Source organism: Esox lucius, chromosome 1 (assembly GCF_011004845.1).
Source record: "Esox lucius isolate fEsoLuc1 chromosome 1, fEsoLuc1.pri, whole genome shotgun sequence".
Classification (NCBI taxonomy): Eukaryota; Metazoa; Chordata; class Actinopteri; order Esociformes; family Esocidae; genus Esox; species Esox lucius.
In genome coordinates, this window is record NC_047569.1 from 39,283,679 (window position 1) to 39,302,325 (window position 18,647).

The window sequence follows — 18,647 nt, forward strand, 5'->3', positions numbered from 1 at the left end:
CATTTTTTATTTTTGTAATTTTGCAAATGCTCTCATCCAGACCAACTTAAAGCAGTGCCATAACCTTGGCTTTGTAAGTGCCATCCTAAGCTACACAAGACCCCTTCTATTTCTTGTTCCTTTGGAGTTTAAGCTTTATTTCGTTGATTGATTTTAGTTACGTCACTCTAGTGGTATAAAATAGTTTTGGTTGCCGGTACACTAACAAGTAGAAAATGTGTGGAGTGGTAGCTCCATTTATTGACTGTATTACAGTCTAATTTTAAAATATTTAGATACATAAACCAGAGCCACAGAAAACGAAGAAAACAAGTTAATATTTGGTGGCCTTTTGTCAAGACCTCAAGTAAAATCTATTTTAAAACAACTTTACAGGACTCAACTGTTACATAACCTAAAACACTGCCTACCCCAGGACACTGCTGTTTCAGACACGCTCCATTAGAAGACACGTAATACATAAAATAATACAAATGTGAACAGACTGGGTGGTTTAAACTTAATTTATTATTTATAAGAACGTAAACAAGACAGATAACAATAGACCCTATCCCAAAAGATGAACCACCCCTACATCACATTTCACCTATAGGGACTATCCAGTACAAAAACATTTAAATAAATAAATCTGAACAATTTACTGACGAGACAAATAAACAGATTTACATCACCCTGTGTTTTGCCTTAATTGTTATAAATCATTCATCATATTGACAAATACATACCAATAACCACTTTTACATCTAGTAACCATTGACTTGGTTGTACAATAATTGTATAACTTCAAGTAATCCACGTGTTTTCCAACTCCAAAAAAACCCCGTCATTTGTAACGCTAAATGCAATTGTCCAGATTAACCACTTTGTAGCCATCATCACATCGGAAATACTTTTTTACATGGGTGCAAACATACTCTATATGCACGTTAGTGCATCTCTGATCACTCGGTTTATAAAAAATGTCTAAAACGGGTAGGACAATGCTTTATTGTTATTGGGCAGCTTTCATTTGTATTATTTCTTTCATTGGTCGAAAGCTGGCCGGTGGAATTAATTTATTGGTCCCTGTTAGCATTAAATAAGCATGAGGCGAGAAATCTACTAACCACCAAGGCCTCGTATACCGTGTGTTTCTCAAAATTGCATTTTTACATTAATATCATGAAAATAAAATGTGTTCATAAAAAGGAATTGCTTTTATTTTACCACTCAATAACATCCCACCAATCGCCACACAGGCCTCAGTGAGTTGCCAGGAAGAATATGGTAATATATGCAATGCAGCCATCTCTGCAGCTACCATTCTGAGGTAAGAACAACTTGAACGTTTTCGTTAAAAATATCAAAACTCGGGAGAATTTCTGCCTTATTCCAAAAGTTTAATTTCTCGATTACCTCCTTGTAAGTATCAATCAAAATGTCGTTACTGGGTTACTCATTTCTATCGATAGAAATATACATATTTTAGTTGGGTCGCTTCAAATGTGGCTGTTGTTGTTTAGTCCCACCCAAAATGGAGCCTCTTCTTCCTTGTTCTCCGGCGGCTTCAGGCTAGGCTCAACTAGAAGGGGGGACGGGTGGGTCTAGCCCAAATATTTGGGGACCGGATAAATTACAGACCGTTTTGCAAGTACATCAAATCATTAATTTTGTTATGTATCCAATTTGCCAGGTACATTTCCAAGGTCCGCCATACATTGGCTTTAAATGTGCTAATGCGGGTGCCGCGTCGCCGCAAATGCCCGGGTTTCTTTAGCGCAGATTTTTGTGGTATGGTCCGGTTGGAACTGACGACTTGAAGGCTAAAAGCAGGGGGGGATTCGCAGAATATACACAATATGGCCGTTTTGTGTTAAAAGCCACGAAAACGACACAATGTTAGACATTGCGCGTTATCGAGTCGAACTGGTGTAGATTTGACTCCATTTCCCTCGCGCGTTCACCGATGCATATTCGGCTGCGTTTCTCTCGTACCCCCATACAGTGATTAGTTTGACCGCTCTTTGCGAGAAACCACTGCATGCTGGTTTATTTTGGTTAGCTTGCCCTGTCAATTGAATGGTTGCTAGTGAGCTACGAAGCAATATAATTATTTCAAAACATACATGTCACGGTCTTATGCTCTGCAAACATAGGTGACTGATGAATTCTTGCACATCTAGACTAACGTATGTTGCCTGCATTGCCCGTACACTGTCAGTGGCGTATTCATGAAGCCGCAAACAGCACAATCTGAAAGCTCAGTACGCAATGTCTGAACGACAATTGGTGCTCTGAATGCATTTCTGAAAATGAAATCATTAGATATAATGTTGCTAATCAACACACACCATAAAGTAATGTACAGGTACAGTATATTTGCTTTCAGGCGTTTTGCACGTCTTGAATGAACAATGTAATTTCCCCATCAGAAATGTGTGAATATATCCCACGTGAATGTCAAGTCACTTCGTCACAGGGTTTTGCTTTTTTTCAGCTGAGGTGGTTAACAGCTCTTCATTCCACCAAACGAAATGTTTCTGTTGACAGAATATCATGGACAAAATTCATTAAGGCTCCTCCCAGTTGGGTTCTGCTTGACAAAACGTTTGACAACTTCAATGTTTGTCTCCTAACTCCCAGTGCTGTGGTTGTCATGTGATCACCAGTGTTCGTCCTGGAGAGGCAAACAGCAGCGTGAGGTGTGGTCAGGGTGATCAGGTGACCCGCCGGGTAAGGGGTTCCAGCCGCAGCCATGGAGACCAAGCAGGAATCATCTCCTGTGTGGAACCAGGCAGGGAACAGCGAATCAGGAAACGGCACTCAGGTCTTATGCTCTTTCTGTAGTCACTTGTGTTGTCGTAGAATTTATTGGACCTTAGAAGCTGATCTTGGGTCAGAGTTGTATTTTTCCCTGAACTGATTTTGGACCTCTACTTAGAACAAGTGGAGCCTGGATCTGTAGCCAAAGAAGACTGATCCTATATCAGTACTTATGGGTGACTTATGCTAAATCTGTACTTAGGTGAAACTGATCCTCGATCTGTACCTCATCTTAATCCCAATGCTCAGGTCCCTGTATTGTTAGGAAGGTCCATTCAGGGGACGTTTCTTTTCAAATCACGAACCACCCTGGTCGTTGTGTGCCGCAGGTGCATTTTGAGGGGGGCGCGGTGACCCAGGTGGTTTACAGTGGAGACCAGCAGGACAGGGGTCAACAACAGGTGGTGTACGCCCCCCACGGTAACCCCTATGCCGCCGTGGAGTCGGCGGAGCACACGCTGGTGTATATCCACCCGGCGGACGGGGCCACGGTCAGACACCGCGCCTTTTCCTGTTTCAGTTTGTGAAGAAAAATGACACTCCGCTGTTCTGCGGTAACTCGTTGTATTGAGGTTTATATTTTTTTTCTCAGGGTGTGTTTTCGGACCAGCCACAGGTGGCCTACATCCAACAGGATGGTACTACACAGCAGGTAAGGTCCATTTGCCAATTTTTGTTAGAACAAAAGAGAATTTAATTGCAAAGTGTAATTGTATTACGGCTCATATAACTTGACCAGGAAAAAAATAAATAACTGCTTAATGTTGATAAAGGGCCCCTGAGGTTTCCTCATCAGGTTAGGCAAAACTCTTGAGTAGGCAAAATGTTGTGTGTTATTCATCCTCCCTCCCCCCAGGTGACAGTGTTGCTGCCCAGTGGCCAGAACATGAATGCGACCAACCTCCATGTCCTTAGCAACGTTGCTGAGGCCCCCCAAGGTCTGATGGAGCCGGTGACCGAGGTGAGCACTTAGAGTTGCCTCTTAGAACGTTCAAATCCTTCGGTTCAACGCCTCTGTGTGTAATATGACACAACGTTCTATGTCGCTGCTTTATCTTCTTGAATAATACAAAATATTAGCTAGCCAGATGGAGAAAACCAGTTCATTTTAAGGGGTTCGTCTTCACAAGTGGGTCGTTTAGTGGCAGTTAAAACAAAGTATTCAGACTATTTCACTTTATCAACATGTTGCTATGTTATAGACTTTATAATTTGTGACATTGTTGTTTTGCCATATTATTTACACAGGATAGGCATCATAGTAAAGCAAAAACATGTTTTTTGACATTTGTGCCAGTTTCTTGAAAAATGACAGCTATTGACAACTTTTCTCTCATGTACATAAGTTTTCAGTCCCTTTACTCAGTACTTTGTGGAAGCTCTTTAGGCAGCAATCACAACTTGAGTCTTCCTTGGGTATTGGCTCTACCAGCTTTGCCCACCTAGATTTGGGCAGTTTCTCCCATTTTTCTATGCAGATCCTCTCAAGCCCTTTCAGACTGGATGGGAAGTGTTGGTGAACTGTGATCTTCAGGTCACCCCACAGATGTTCAGTGGTGTTCAAGTCCCTGCTTTGGCTGGGCCACCAGAGGACATACACAGACTTGTAACGTAGCCAGTCCAGTGTTGTCTTGGCTGTCTCCTTCGGGTTGTTGTTGTGCTGATAGATTAATCCTCGCTTTAGTTTGAGGTCCTGTGTGATCTGAATTTTTCTTCAAGGTCTCCTCCAAACACTTTTCCATCAATCCTGACCAGTCTCCCAGTTCCTGCTGCTAAAAAGCATCCCCATAGCATGATGCTGACGCCACCGTGCATCACCATAGGGATGGTATTAGCCATGTGATGAGCGCTACCTTGTTTTCGTCAGACATAGCGTCTTCAGACTTAATAGTAACATTTTGGTCACATCAGATGGAATAAACCTTTTCCTCATGATCTGAGAGTCAGGAACTCCAAACTTCAGGCACCATGTCATATGCTTTTTACACAGAAGAGGCTTACTTCTATTCGCTACCAAAATGGCCCGACTGATGGAGTGCTGCAGAGATGGTTGTCCTTTTGGCAGGTTCTGCCATCTCTTCAGAGAAACTCTGAAGCTCTTTTAGAATAGCAGTTTGTTTTTTTGTGGATCTTGGAGGTCTTGGAGGTTCCTTGCATGTCATGTCTTGGTTTTTGTTCGGACATGCACTGTGAATTGTGGGACCTTATATAGAGTGATGTGTGCATTTCTAAATCATATCCAATACATTTACATTTGCCCTAGGTGGACATCAAGTTTGAAAGACAAATCTCAAATATGATCCAAGGACGCAGGATGCATCTGAGCTCAATTTGGCGTGTCATGACAAAGGGTCTGAATGCTTCAGTACATGAGATATTTCAGTTCTTTAATTTTCAGTAAATGGGCAGTCATTTTAAAACCGTGTTTGCCGTTATGGGATATTGTGTATAGATTGATGGTCATTTTATTTGAAGCAGTTATGAATTCAGTCGCAACAAAATGTGGAGGAAGTGAAGGGACCTGAATACATCCTGAAGACACTGTTTAAAAGGGTGGACCTGGCATTGAAGACAGGAGTAGAATATGAGGGCCATAGTCACTGTTGCCTAGGAGACTAGTGCAGTCAGAAACATCACAGCATAACATCAGCTTTCCTCACCCAATTTAAAGCTATTCCGGGGCTAATAAGCACTTTGAATCTAGATTCTCATATTAGCATTTTTTTTTGAATAACAGTATACTCAAACAGTTTGAACATGTATGTAGATACAAAAAATTCTATTACAAAAATGTAAATAATGCTCAGATCCTATCGAAATGTAATGCTGTATGCAGTGGTCTTGGTAGACTGTGATGCAGTGGTCCTGGTTTAACCTTATTACAGTGGTCCAGGTAGAGTAATGCAGTGGTCTTGGTAGACTGTAATGCAGTGTTCCAGGCAGTTAGACTGTAATTCAGTGTTCCAGGTAGACTCTAATGCAGTGGTCTTGGTAGACTGTAATGCAGTGATCCTGGTTATATTGAAATGCAGTGGTCCTGGTAGACAGATGCAGTGAACAGGTCCAGACCCTGCCACCTGTCATGGCTCTTTAAAGGGTAATTCTTTGTGTCTCCAGGGTCAGCTGCCTGTGTCAGGCCCCCCCCCATCTTTGGCAGGAATGGTTGACCCCTCCTCCAGTCCGCTAGGGGCCACTTCCACTGATGATTCTGACGAGGAGGATGATGATGACGAAGACGACTCTGACCTAGATGACTGGGAGCCTGGGCCGCCACAGTCCTTCACACCACACAACCTCTGTGAGAGTCTTGTAACGGCTGTGGCCTGATTTCACTGACTCCAAGATATGTGCATCAAAACAAAGAAATATTCAATAGTCTCTCTCTGTTCTGGTTCTTTTTTTGTGTCTCTGTGTACCTCTCCTGTCTCCCCCTCTCTCTCTGTCTCCCCCTCTCTCCTGTCTCCCCCTCTCTCTCTGTCTCTCCCTCTCTCTTCTGTCTGTCTCCTTTCTCTCAGGGTGTGAGGAGTGTAATTTCTCCAACCCCTCTGTGTGTGAGAAGCACGGTGCCCTCCACCCAATCCCCAATCGCCCTGTGGTCTCCCGGGCTCGAGCCAGTCTTCCTCTTGTTCTTTACATAGACCGCTTCCTGGGGGGGGTTTTCTCCAAGAGACGGATTCCCAAGAGGACCCAATTTGGCCCTGTGGAAGGACCCCTGGTCAGACAGACGGAGTTACAGGACCACTATATTCACCTGAAGGCGAGTGAACTTCTCTGTTTCCCAAATCAGCCTCTACCAGCTGTAGTGTCAACAGGTGAAGCTGTAATCTGTAGTCCTCATTGCTTCATCAGTTTCCCTTCGGGAAAATAATAATCAAGACCAGTTTTTCCTGACTGCATGTTTATCCTGTCTTATGGTAACTTGGCAGATATCCCGATTCCCTAATTATTGCAAAAAGTATCTCTGTTAAACCTGGGAATATGTTTCCCTGCTGGGTCTTCCTGTTGGCCGTAGTGACAGTGATCGATCCAGCTCAAAGGACCATGAAGAAAAACACAGATCTCTCTCTAACATGTCTTTCTCTTCCTCTCTCCCGCTGTCTCCCTCGCTCGCCCTCTCCACAGCTGTGCATGCTGGATGCCGACAAGGACGTGGAGAAGTCCGACGACATGTGGCTGGACCTCTCTGACGAGGACAGCTGTAATTGGATGATGTTTGTTAGGCCCGCTCAGAACCACCTGGAACAGAACCTGGTAGCTTACCAGTACGGTTCTGAGATCTTTTACACAACCATCAAGAACATCCAGCCCAAGCAAGAACTCAAGGCAAGTATTGGAGGAATACTGACTAAACGAGACAGACTAATTAATAAACCATAATTAATTAATTTGTTTTTTATTTGACCCCTTTTGTGGAAGAAAGCATTTAAGGTATATGCAGGGTTTATTTAGAAATAAATGGTTTACCACGACCCGCGATTCGAAACTACCCTGTTGAAGGTGATTTGTAGATGAGTCAATCTGCAATCAATATATTTACTCTCCCAATTGGGAAGGACTGTCTTGACCGTGGCCATTGAAGACACATGGTGGTCTTCTCCCAGGGACAGGACTGTCTTGACCGTGGCCATTGAAGACACATGGTGGTCTTCTTCCCGGGACAGGACTGTCTTGACCGTGTTCCTCCTTCTCCCCAGGTGTGGTACGCTGCTTCCTACGCCGAGTTTGTCAGTCAGAAAGTCCACGACGTCACGGAGGAGGAGCGGAAAGGTGATACGCTGTGCTTCATTCCATGTTTGACTACAGTTTACATGTTCCTTTATTTCTAACATTCACATTCTTGTACTTGATTCCCTTAAGTTTTGTTGTGTAGAAAATTGTCAGTTGTCTCGGTGGTTGTGATTAACAATTTTCCTCAAGAAACGATTACGGTTAAGCAACACGAAGAAACTGAACTTGGCAAATGTAACTTCCCTTTAAAAGCAACGTCTTCACGCTGTGATTGTCAGTCTCCTTCATACGCCGTCGTCTGGTGTGTTTCAGTGCTTCGTGAGCAGGAGAAGAACTGGCCCTGCTACGAGTGTAACCGCCGTTTCATGAGTTCAGAACAGCTACAGCAGCACCTCAATATGCATGATGACAAGCTGGAATATGTCACCAGGTAACACACACAGGCAGACATACACACACTCACACACACACATACGCACACTCAAACACACACACGCACACTCACACACACAGATGCGCGGACACAAAAAATACAATTACTAGTATTATATACATTAAATTCATTTTATTTATTGCAAATGTTTCTGTAATGTAGTAAGTTGTAGTTTATTTCTTACCTCCATGTGCACATTGAGAAAGCCTTGTCCATCTACAGTAAGGCTGTTGTCCCAAGTTACAGTAGACTGAGAACAACTCAATGAGTCTATATGAGATGTCAAGGTGACACTGAGAATGAGTTTGATTCCCGTGTCCAACTATATGTAAAACATTACCAAAGATAGAGATGTACATCTAATGAAATGGCACCTTGATTTATTTAATCCTGTCTCTGCAGACCAAAGGGGCGTGCTCGGGGGCGTGGCAGGAAGAGGTTCGGGACAGGCAGGAGGCCCGGTCGCCCCCCCAAGTTCATCCGCCTGGACCCCCCAGTCGACACGCCACTGGACAAGACACCGGTAGGACCTCCTCTCTGGCTCAGGCCCTGGTCTCCGAGATGCACCACCATGTCGGGCGCAGGGCTCCCTTCGAGCCCACCTCCAAGCCTCAGTCCTAATGAGCCTGTCCGTCTGACCTACAGGAGCCGCTGGGATTGGCCGTGAAGCTGCCGTACGAGGAGAGGGCTGACGGGGCCGCCAACGGTCTCAAGGTGGTGGAGCTGGAGGCGGAGGAAGGGGCAGGGTTGGCGACTGAGGGGCAGCTTGACCCCCCTGGAGGGGACACGCCTACCCCCGAGGCAGACATCCCACCCCTGACAACCGACACCCCCTTGCCCACAAACAAAGAGGACGGGTCCCAGAGTAGCCCTGTCCCCCCGGCAGACCCACACCTCAACCTCACCCCCCAGGACATGCGCAGAGCCAAGAGGATACGGGTAAGAGGAGAGTGAGGGAATCTCCGGGCAGTTTTAAGGTCTACATAAAAACAGATGTTGGGGTATGTTAGCAAGGTCTACACCGATAGACAATGGCTACCTTAGTTAGGTCTATAGACCGACAGACAACAGGGCTGGACAATAACGATGGCCCTGGGCCAGTAAAAAGTCAAGTCGAGACTAATTAAACTAGCAAGTCAGCGTCCTGCTTGGGCCACTGCAAAAATAATAATCAAGGCATTATAAACCCGACATCCTCCCGTTGTTTGGTAATCTGTCAGTGACTCCCATAACCACCTTGCAGCTCCTTTCACAGTGAGGCGTGGGTGTCTGGTGTGGTTTTTCAATAAAACATTTGAAAACGTGTGCGAGTCACTCAAGTGAAGAAGGCAGTGAAGGATATCTAGGAGCTCAAACGAAAGCACTCATTTTTACCTCAGTGCAAAAAAGAATGTACCCGTTTCCACTTTGATGGAATGTCCATTGGGGGATCGCACGACTTATAACCACCACATACCTAACTAAGACGGGCTGGGCGTCAACAAAACAAATGTTTTGTTGACTGTTATCTTTTAATACATTTTTATAATTAGAAAAGTGAGATTTATTTTTAAGTTTTATATATCAGGAATGCATTTCATAAAGGATTAAACTTGTTAAGTAACAAAAGTATTTGGTTTGTAACACTGATAAATTACAACTTTTGGAAGGAGGGACAGTAAAATCTTTTTGGGGCCAGTAGGTTTCAAACCCACTAAAGCATGTTAACTTTGAGCCCTGGACAGGCATGTTGTTTAGTTCACAGTCTTGTTCGTTTTGGGACCGGTGTCCCTGGGAGCCCACTGGATCGACCTCAGATCAGTGGTTCTTAAATGCTGCTCGGGGTTCTCCTGCCGTTCCATGTATTTCATCTGGTCCAGAGCTAGAATACCAAGTCTAGTTCTCAGTGGTCCATTATACAATGCTTAACCTGTCCCCTTCCAGAACGCTGCTCTGCAGCATCTGTTCATCAGGAAGTCATTCCGGCCCTTTAAATGCACCCACTGTGGCAAGGCCTTCCGGGACAAAGACAAGCTGGAGATCCACCTGAGGGTCCACGGCCGCGATGCCTATCTCTCCTGCAACCACTGCAGTAAGCGACTACTTCCTGTTTTAAACCCTCTGTCCTGTAGCCTCTACTTCCTGTTTTAAACCCTCTGTCCTGTAGCCTCTACTTCCTGTTTTAAACCCTCTGTCCTGTAGCCTCTACTTCCTGTTTTAAACCCTCTGTCCTGTAGCCTCTACTTCCTGTTTTAAACCCTCTGTCCTGTAGCCTCTACTTCCTGCTCCCCGATCCAGTGGAGAAGTCCCATTCTTTCCGAGGTTCATCGTTGCTTGACGTTTCAATGTGGAGTCTTGTGGTGTCTTTTCATTTCCCCTGCTAAGATAAGGGCTTCCTGTCCCACGGGGCCCTGGAGGATCACCTCCTACTCCACTCCGAACACCGGGCCTACTCCTGCCTGTTCTGCACCAGCACCTTCGACCGTCTGGACCTCCTGAAGGAGCACGTGGGCGTCCATGCTGTGGATGGCTGCTTCTCATGCCCCTCCTGCAAGAAGATCTTCACCGACTTCAAGCAGGTTAGTGATGGCACTCACACACAGACGGTTGGCGATCGGCTGGACAGCCCCCCCCCCCCCGCGAAGACGTTAACGTCCGACTCCCATCTCGTCACTCCGCCAGGTGAAGAAACATGTGCGCAGCTTCCACTCTGAGAAGATCTTCCAGTGTTCCGACTGTGACAAGGCCTTCTGCCGGCCCGACAAGTTGCGGCTCCACATGTTGAGACACAGCGACCGCAAAGACTTCCTCTGCTCCACCTGTGGAAAGCAGTTCAAGGTGAGGGGGGACGGGGGACGGGGGGGGGTCATCACCACGGGCCACAGGCTCCTCCTGACCTGGGGACACTCAAGGCCCTTCGGAGTAGAATCCACACTGTAGACATCCACACACTCTCCTCTTTCTCTCACCCCTCGCCTCCTCCCTCCTCTGTCCTCACCCCTCGCCTCCTCTGTCCTCCCCCCTTGCCTCTCTCCTCCCCAGCGTAAGGACAAGCTGAGGGAACACATGCAGCGGATGCACAACCCCGAGCGTGAGGCTAAGAAGGCCGACCGGATCCATCGCACCAAGGTCCTGAAGCAGAAGGTCCCCACCACAGACTTCGAGAGCTTCGTTTTCAAATGCCGCATGTGTATGATGGGCTTCAGACGGAGAGGGATGCTGGTGAGTGGCGATGCTCAGCGTGTGCGTGTGAGAGGGCGCGTGTGTATGATGGGCTTCAGACGGAGAGGGATGCTGGTGAGTGGCGATGCTCAGCGTGTGCGTGTGAGAGGGCGCGTGTGTATGATGGGCTTCAGACGGAGAGGGATGCTGGTGAGTGGCGATGCTCAGCGTGTGCGTGTGAGAGGGCGCGTGTGTATGATGGGCTTCAGACGGAGAGGGATGCTGGTGAGTGGCGATGCTCAGCGTGTGCGTGTGAGAGGGAGCGTGTGCGTGTGAGAAGGCGCGTGTGTGCGTGCTGACCCTGTTCCCGCTGTCCCCAGGTAAATCACCTGTCTAAGCGCCACCCTGAGATGCGAATAGAGGAGGTTCCGGAGCTCACGCTGCCCATCATCAAACCCAACAGAGACTACTTCTGCCAGTACTGTGACAAGGTACAACTGTCTGCCTGTCTTCCCGTCTGTCTGCCCACCTGCCCATCTGTCTGCCTGTCTGTCTGCACTGTGCCCTAAGCCATGCTAATTATATAAACCAGACGGTGTTCCCTGTTCCACTTACACACTAACAGCCTCTAAGCTGCACGTCTCCATGCCAACCACAGACAGACTAATGTATCCCCCCCCAGGTATACAAGAGTGCCAGCAAGAGGAAGGCCCACATTCTGAAGAACCACCCGGGGGCGGAGTTACCCCCCAGCATCAGGAAGCTCCGCCCTGCTGTCCCGGGGGAACCCGACCCCATGCTGTCCACACACACTCAGTTGACGGGCACCATCGCCACGGCGCCCGTCTGCTGCCCACACTGTGCCAAGCAGTACAGCAGCAAGGTACTATAACAGGGCGTCGGGTCGGAACCAAAGCCTTGTGTCCCTGACGACTAGCTATGGGGCGGGGCGTATACAAGAAGTGACATCCTGGTTGGGTGTTTTTGGGGAGGTCTTCTAAGTCAATTCATTGAAGTTTTTCTCAGGGACTTAATCTTGTCATCTTTGTGTGTCATCTCTTCTTCCTCTTCTTTCTTTGTCTTTTTATTCCTTTCTCCATTCTCTGTCTGCCTGTCTGTCTCTGTGCCCCCAGACTAAAATGGTTCAGCACATCCGTAAGAAACACCCTGAATACGCCCAGCTAGCCAACACCATTCAGGCTCCTCTCGCCACTGCCGTAATCAGCTCCACTCCTGCTGATGGCACCACCTCTGAAACTGTTGTGGTAAGGACCTACACACACAGATATACATGGGAAACTACTGAGTTGACATCTCAAGTCAGCTTAGTCAGTCTGTCGCTCAAAACAACCAGTCACTATGGCAGTCTGTCAGACAGACTGGTCAATTCACTTGGTCAGTTAATAAATGAACTAATTAGTGACTCAGTTAATAAATTATCTAAAAAAACAGCCAATTACGTGATCAGTTAATCAGTCGTTTTGTTGATTAACTGATTCAGTGATTGGTTGTTTTTCTTTGTATATAAATCAAAAAGTCAGTTCATCAACCAGTTAATTACTGAATTAACCAGTAAACGCCACTTGCCTTGTTTCTCCCCAGACCACAGACCTGTTGACCCAGGCCATGACGGAGCTGTCCCATACCCTGACCACCGACTACCAGAGGATCCAGTATATACCTGTCAGCCAATCAGGAGGAGGCATCAATCAGCCTCAACACATACAGCTGCAGGTGGTCCAAGTACAGCCGGTAAGAACCCCTAACCCTAGACTCTAAACCTTGGTGAAGTACAGCCAATAAAAAAAAAATAAACCTAGACCCCAACCATGGTGAAGTACAGCCGGTAAAACCCCCTAAACCATGGTGAAGTACAGCCGGTAAAACCCCCTAAACCATGGTGAAGTACAGCCGGTAAAACCCCCTAAACCATGGTGAAGTACAGCCGGTAAAACCCCCTAAACCATGGTGAAGTACAGCCGGTAAAACCCCCTAAACCATGGTGAAGTACAGCCAGTAAAACCCCCTAAACCATGGTGAAGTACAGCCGGTAAAACCCCCTAAACCATGGTGAAGTACAGCCGGTAAAACCCCCTAAACCATGGTGAAGTACAGCCAGTAAGAACCCCTAAACCATGGTGAAGGCTTGAACTGTGGCCATCTTCCTCCATCAGGCGGGGTCCCCTCACTCCCAGCACTCCACCCTGGACGTCTCCCAGCTCCACGACACCCATGGTTACAGCCAACACGCCATCCAGGTGCAACACATCCAGGTGTCAGAGACGGGACAGATTACACAGGTACACACACACACACACCTTATTACACACAGGACAGATTACACAGGTACACACACACACACCTTATTACACACAGGACAGATTACACAGGTACACACACACACACACACACACACACACCTTATTACACACAGGACAGATTACACAGGTACACACACACACACACACACACACACACACACCTTATTACACACAGGACAGATTACACAGGTAATCTATAATGCTGGTTGTAACAGAGTTGAGGAAACAATCCTGGAACTTAAGCATCGTAAAAACACTCCAGTCAACCTGTGAAAGACTGTTGGTGAACTGAGATGTTATTGTGTGTACCTGAGTGATCTGTCCTGTGTGTACCATGTTTTCAGAAACATAGTTGAAACCCTGAAACCCTTAAGTTTATACATTCACTCCAGGTAGGTAAGGATTAAGGTCTAGGATGAAACATTTACAGGTTCAAAAACCCAGGATAGAGTAGTCTGAAATGGCAGTAGGGTGAAATGGCAGTAGGGTGAAATTGAATCCAAACCTTTACCATACACTGCCAGCCATTTGCAATGAACCCATTAATCCACCAACCAATCATTCTCTGGCCTTCCTGCAGGGTCAGCCTCTAAGCCCCTCCTCCCAGGCAACCCAGGAGTTAAGCCCTGCCCAGCTGACCCCCGTGACCCTGGCCCAGAGCCAAGCCCTCCAGACGTCCAATCAGCAGGGCTCCGTGCAGCACGCCTACATACCTGGCAACTGGAACTACAGAGGCTACCGTGAGTCGGGCTGGGCCTGGGTTATTATAGACCGTCCCTTTTACAGAGGCTACCGTGAGTCGGGTTGGGCCTGGGTTATTATAGACCGTCCCTTTTACAGAGGCTACCGTGAGTCGGGCTGGGCCTGGGTTATTATAGACCGTCCCTTTTACAGAGGCTACCGTGAGTCGGGCTGGGCCTGGGTTATTATAGACCGTCCCTTTTACAGAGGCTACCGTGAGTCGGGCTGGGCCTGGGTTATTATAGACCGTCCCTTTTACAGAGGCTACCGTGAGTCGGGCTGGGCCTGGGTTATTATAGACCGTCCCTTTTACAGAGGCTACCGTGAGTCGGGCTGGGCCTGGGTTATTATAGACCGTCCCTTTTACAGAGGCTACCGTGAGTCGGGCTGGGCCTGGGTTATTATAGACCGTCCCTTTTACAGAGGCTACCGTGAGTCGGGCTGGGCCTGGGTTATTATAGACCGTCCCTTTTACAGAGGCTACCGTGAGTCGGGCTGGGCCTGGGTTATTATAGACCGTCCCTTTTACAGAGGCTACTGTGAGTCGGGTTGGGCCTGGGTTATTATAGACCGTCCCTTTTACAGAGGCTACTGTGAGTCGGGCTGGGCCTGGGTTATTATAGACCGTCCCTTTTACAGAGGCTACTGTGAGTCGGGCTGGGCCTGGGTTATTATAGACCGTCCCTTTTACAGAGGCTACTGTGAGTCGGGCTGGGCCTGGGTTATTACAGACCGTCCCTTTTACAGAGGCTACCGTGAGTCGGGCTGGGCCTGGGTTATTATAGACCGTCCCTTTATTGGAATCAGAGTGTCGTCAGGTTGTTTGTTGGTAGATTCGTGGTGTTTCCCTTTAACAACTTCACGTTCATCTGAGAGTTCAGACCTCATGACGGCATTCAGGCACCAAAGCCAAGTTAGCTAATTGATGACATAATTACCACTCCTTGTCCTCCTCAATATCTTCTCTTGATCTCATCCTTCCTCTACTCATCTCTTCCTCTCCTTCTGTCCTCTGCCCCTTTCATCCTTGTCACCCCCCCACACCCCCCCCATCCCTGGTCTACAGCCTCAGAGATCCAGATGATGGCACTCCCCCATGCTCAGTATGTGATTGCTGAGGCTGGCACCCCCGTCGCTGGAATCAACAGTGGTGGGGTGAAGACGGTGAGTTCATCTACAAACTAGTTCTCTTTTTTTTAAAGTCATAACTGCTTGTTTTTACTCCCCATTTTACTGTTGAAAGTGAAACAACACTTTGTTTTTCAAGACAACTGCATATACTGCTCTGGAGTTGACTGTGAAAGGAGATGTTTTTGAAGCGTTTTCTCTGATGTCATCACCCTTGTCCTTTGTTCGCGGGAACAATTCATTACAGAACAGGAAGCGCCCCCCCCCCCCCACTGGTGTGTGGTCAGACCATACTTGGACCCCCTATTGAGATGTGCCTGTTGTTAAGTAAATGGACTTAGGACTTGGTTGAAAGGAGGCCTGCGTCTTTGTAAATGAAGGCTTTGTCAGTGAACTGTGTGGTTTTCCCAGCGAGTGTGCTTTTATATAGCCCCCCCCCCCCACGGTGACCTGTGCTGCTGTGTTGACAAACTATTCAGTCGTCCTCCAGCTGAACGGAGTGTGGGCGTGTGGGCGTGTGGGCGTGTGGGCGTGTGGGCGTGTGGGCGTGTGGGCGTGTGGGCGTGCGTGCCTGGACTTGTGTTCTAACCTGTCGTAACTTTGTTCCAGACCCACTATGTGATTTCAGAGGGCCAGGCTGAGTTGGACTCCAAGGGGGCCAGCATTCCCCAGAGCTCAGCCCAGACCCACCCGGACCACCTGGACTCTCAGACGTCCACCCAGTACATCATCACCACCACCACCAACAGTACCGGCACCAGCGAGGTGCACATCTCCAAACCCTGACCCCCGACCTGAGAACAGGACCGGCACCAACTGGTGCAGAGGTCAACGTGGGCTAACCCTCACCTCTGACCCCTGGGAGCAGCTGTTGTACTGTCTGTCTTTGTGTCCCGCCCCTGTGGACTGGTCCAGGAACAGCACGCCTCACCCGTGCTCGTGAGCTCAGAATAAACAGGTCCCGACCTCTGACCTAGGAAAATCTGGGAACCGCTGTTATACAATCTAACTTAACCCCTCACAGCCCTAATCCCTGCCTGTGGAGATCGGTGAAGCACACCTCACTAAGACCTGATGACCTCTGACCTGGAGAGGGACGTATCTTTGGGTCTGACCTACACGAGGCTCAGCATATTCCCAAAAACCTAACGACTGTTCTAGGAACAGCTGTACAGAGTTGAACTACCTTGAGAGATCTGAAGACAGGTCCCAGACCTGCTTGCATGCGCCCTGATCCGGCTCTCCCTCAGACACGATAAGATCCGGTCCCTGCGTCTGAGTAACATGGTTTAGAACAGCACAATTGTTGGATGTCTGTTGAGAACGTATTCGTTTTCAGCAGAGTTGGTGGCACTGAACAAGCTGAGCCTGATGAACTGGACTAGCTGCCAGAGTTATCTAGAAGACAAAACAAAATAGGTCATTCGAGACCAGAAAAAAATATGTATTTTTTTGGAAGTCAACAAAAGTATGAGAACAGGTATCTGCTACATATGAACAAAAGATGAACAGGAAAACACAGGATGTCTTTTCAACGTACCTTTGTGAAGGTCTCTTTAGACAGTCTGTAAGTCAGATGGGGGCAGGTAGTGAGAGACTGGTGTACTGCTAACCCATTAACCCCTGGTATCACCCCACCTCAACACAACACTGGTATCACCCCTCCTCAACACACCCCTGGTATCACCCCACCTCAACACAACACTGGTATCACCCCTCCTCAACACACCCCTGGTATCACCCCACCTCAACACATCAGGGTTTTTTCCCATCACTCCCTGATCTGTAATCCGATTCTCCTTTAGAACCTGAAGAACCAATCAGAACTGAACATATTAATAACATTAAGTCAGTTTAATTTGTAAATGTTTATAGAGAGAACCTGAACCCAGGCTGCCAGATCCACACAGACTGGGCCCCGTTCACACAGGAGTACCTGAAGTGATCCACACAGACTGGGCCCCGTTCACACTGGAGTACCTGAAGTGATCCATAAAGACTGGGCCCTGTTCACACTGGAGTACCTGAAGTGATCCACACAGACTGGGCCCTGTTCACTTCAACAGACACTGGAGTGCCTGAAGTGTATTCATTATGACAATTAAAACGTTTGACCAAAAAAAACTGACTTTTTAGATTTACTACCAGACATAATTCAGGTTGATCACTTCACTGTTTTTTGTTCTGTCTGACAAAATGTTTCACAGCATAACAATTTATTTAGTAGAATGAATGCGCCTGGAAATCTTTGTTTTCCCCTTTTCAATGCAGAACTTTTTTCTGTGTTTAGCAGTGTGCCCGCCCCTGACCACTGCTACGTCTCTCCAGTGCTGTAACCCTGTCTGTTGACCAGAAGGGGGTGCTGTTTCTCATGACATTTCAACCCCAGGAAGGAAAAGGTTATTTCTGTCATCATTTCGTTATTTATATGCAGCAGCACCAGATGAGCTGATAGGTGGACTGTCTTGTACAATGTAAGATATGGCTGTAATATTGCAGAGAATATTCTGTTTACTTCTCTACTTGTAAAATGATTGCTGTAATATGGAAGAGAAGTGTTGTGTGTCTTTGTGTACAGTGAGGACCCCTTATGTTACTGGTGAAGTGATGTCTGTAAATTCTGTTTGTTGAAGAATTAAATCCTTTTATATCTGGGATGTGGCCTGGCTGTCATTCGTGTCTTTGTTGCAAGCTGTAGCTCTGTATAGATGCATGTTTGAGAAAAATATTTACATGATCAGAATACCTTTATGATATATTGTTCTGCACCAAAGGCAATGTTCAGGTAGCGGGCGCACACACAGGGCAAATGGCAGATATGCCAGTTCTGGTGTTCTCTGGCGAATGCCATTCGAGGTGCACGGTGCTGGGCTGTGAGTACAGGTCCCACTAGAGGACATCTGGCCCTCATGCCACCCTCATGGAGTCAGTTTCTGACTTTTTGGTCAGAAAAATGCACACCAGTAGCTTGCTGGAGGTCATTTTGTGGGGCTCTGGCAGTGCTCTTCTTGTTCCTCCTTGCACAAAGGAGCAGATACTGGTCCTGCTGCTGGGTTGTTGACCTTCTATGGCCCTGTCCAGCTCTCCTCATGTAACGGCCCGTCTCCTGGTATTTCCTCCATGCTCTTGAGACTACTGGAAGACACAACAAACCTTCATAGCGATGGCACATGTGGATGTGCCATCCTGGAGGGGTTGGACTACCTGTGCAACCTGAATGGCCACCATCTGCAAAACCATTCTCTTTTTGGGGGTTGTACTGTCGCCTCTCCAGTGCCCCTGTAGTCACTTCCATTTCCACCAAAACAGGTGACATTGATTCACAGTCGTTTATGATTCCTAACTGGACAGAT

At 47.4% G+C, this 18,647-nt stretch overlaps 1 protein-coding gene across 6 annotated transcripts; it reads left to right on the forward strand.

Annotated features, from left to right (window-relative positions):
- Window positions 1-858: 858 nt before the first annotated feature.
- On the forward strand, window positions 859-17,949 carry prdm10 (PR domain containing 10). 6 transcript variants are annotated; one of them, XM_034294161.1, is made up of 24 exons: window positions 859-1,309; window positions 2,623-2,806; window positions 3,132-3,293; window positions 3,395-3,454; window positions 3,659-3,763; window positions 5,920-6,100; window positions 6,318-6,559; window positions 6,925-7,125; window positions 7,497-7,569; window positions 7,843-7,960; window positions 8,366-8,486; window positions 8,609-8,902; window positions 9,887-10,034; window positions 10,328-10,521; window positions 10,625-10,780; window positions 10,985-11,164; window positions 11,485-11,595; window positions 11,787-11,987; window positions 12,238-12,369; window positions 12,707-12,856; window positions 13,279-13,404; window positions 14,006-14,165; window positions 15,233-15,330; window positions 15,904-17,949. In XM_034294161.1, exons 2-24 carry the CDS (start codon window positions 2,735-2,737, stop codon window positions 16,078-16,080), a joined length of 3,462 nt encoding a protein of 1,153 aa, XP_034150052.1. In that variant the 5' UTR covers window positions 859-1,309; window positions 2,623-2,734; the 3' UTR covers window positions 16,081-17,949. The 6 variants fall into 6 exon arrangements, with proteins under 6 accessions (XP_034150052.1, XP_034150049.1, XP_034150056.1 ...); XM_034294158.1 differs by having other exon boundaries at window positions 2,649-2,806; XM_034294165.1 differs by lacking the exon at window positions 859-1,309 and adding an exon at window positions 1,326-1,401 and having other exon boundaries at window positions 2,649-2,806.
- The last annotated feature ends 698 nt before the right edge of the window (window positions 17,950-18,647 follow it).

Excerpts from the sequence above, each read along its gene's own strand:
- prdm10 (XM_034294161.1), top strand. The coding sequence starts at position 2,735 with ATGGAGACCAAGCAGGAATCATCTCCTGTGTGGAACCAGGCAGGGAAC. Across the intron at positions 10,035-10,327 it reads TCTCTCCTGCAACCACTGCA|ATAAGGGCTTCCTGTCCCAC; the intron begins GTAAGCGACTAC and ends TCCCCTGCTAAG. Across the intron at positions 15,331-15,903 it reads ACAGTGGTGGGGTGAAGACG|ACCCACTATGTGATTTCAGA; the intron begins GTGAGTTCATCT and ends ACTTTGTTCCAG.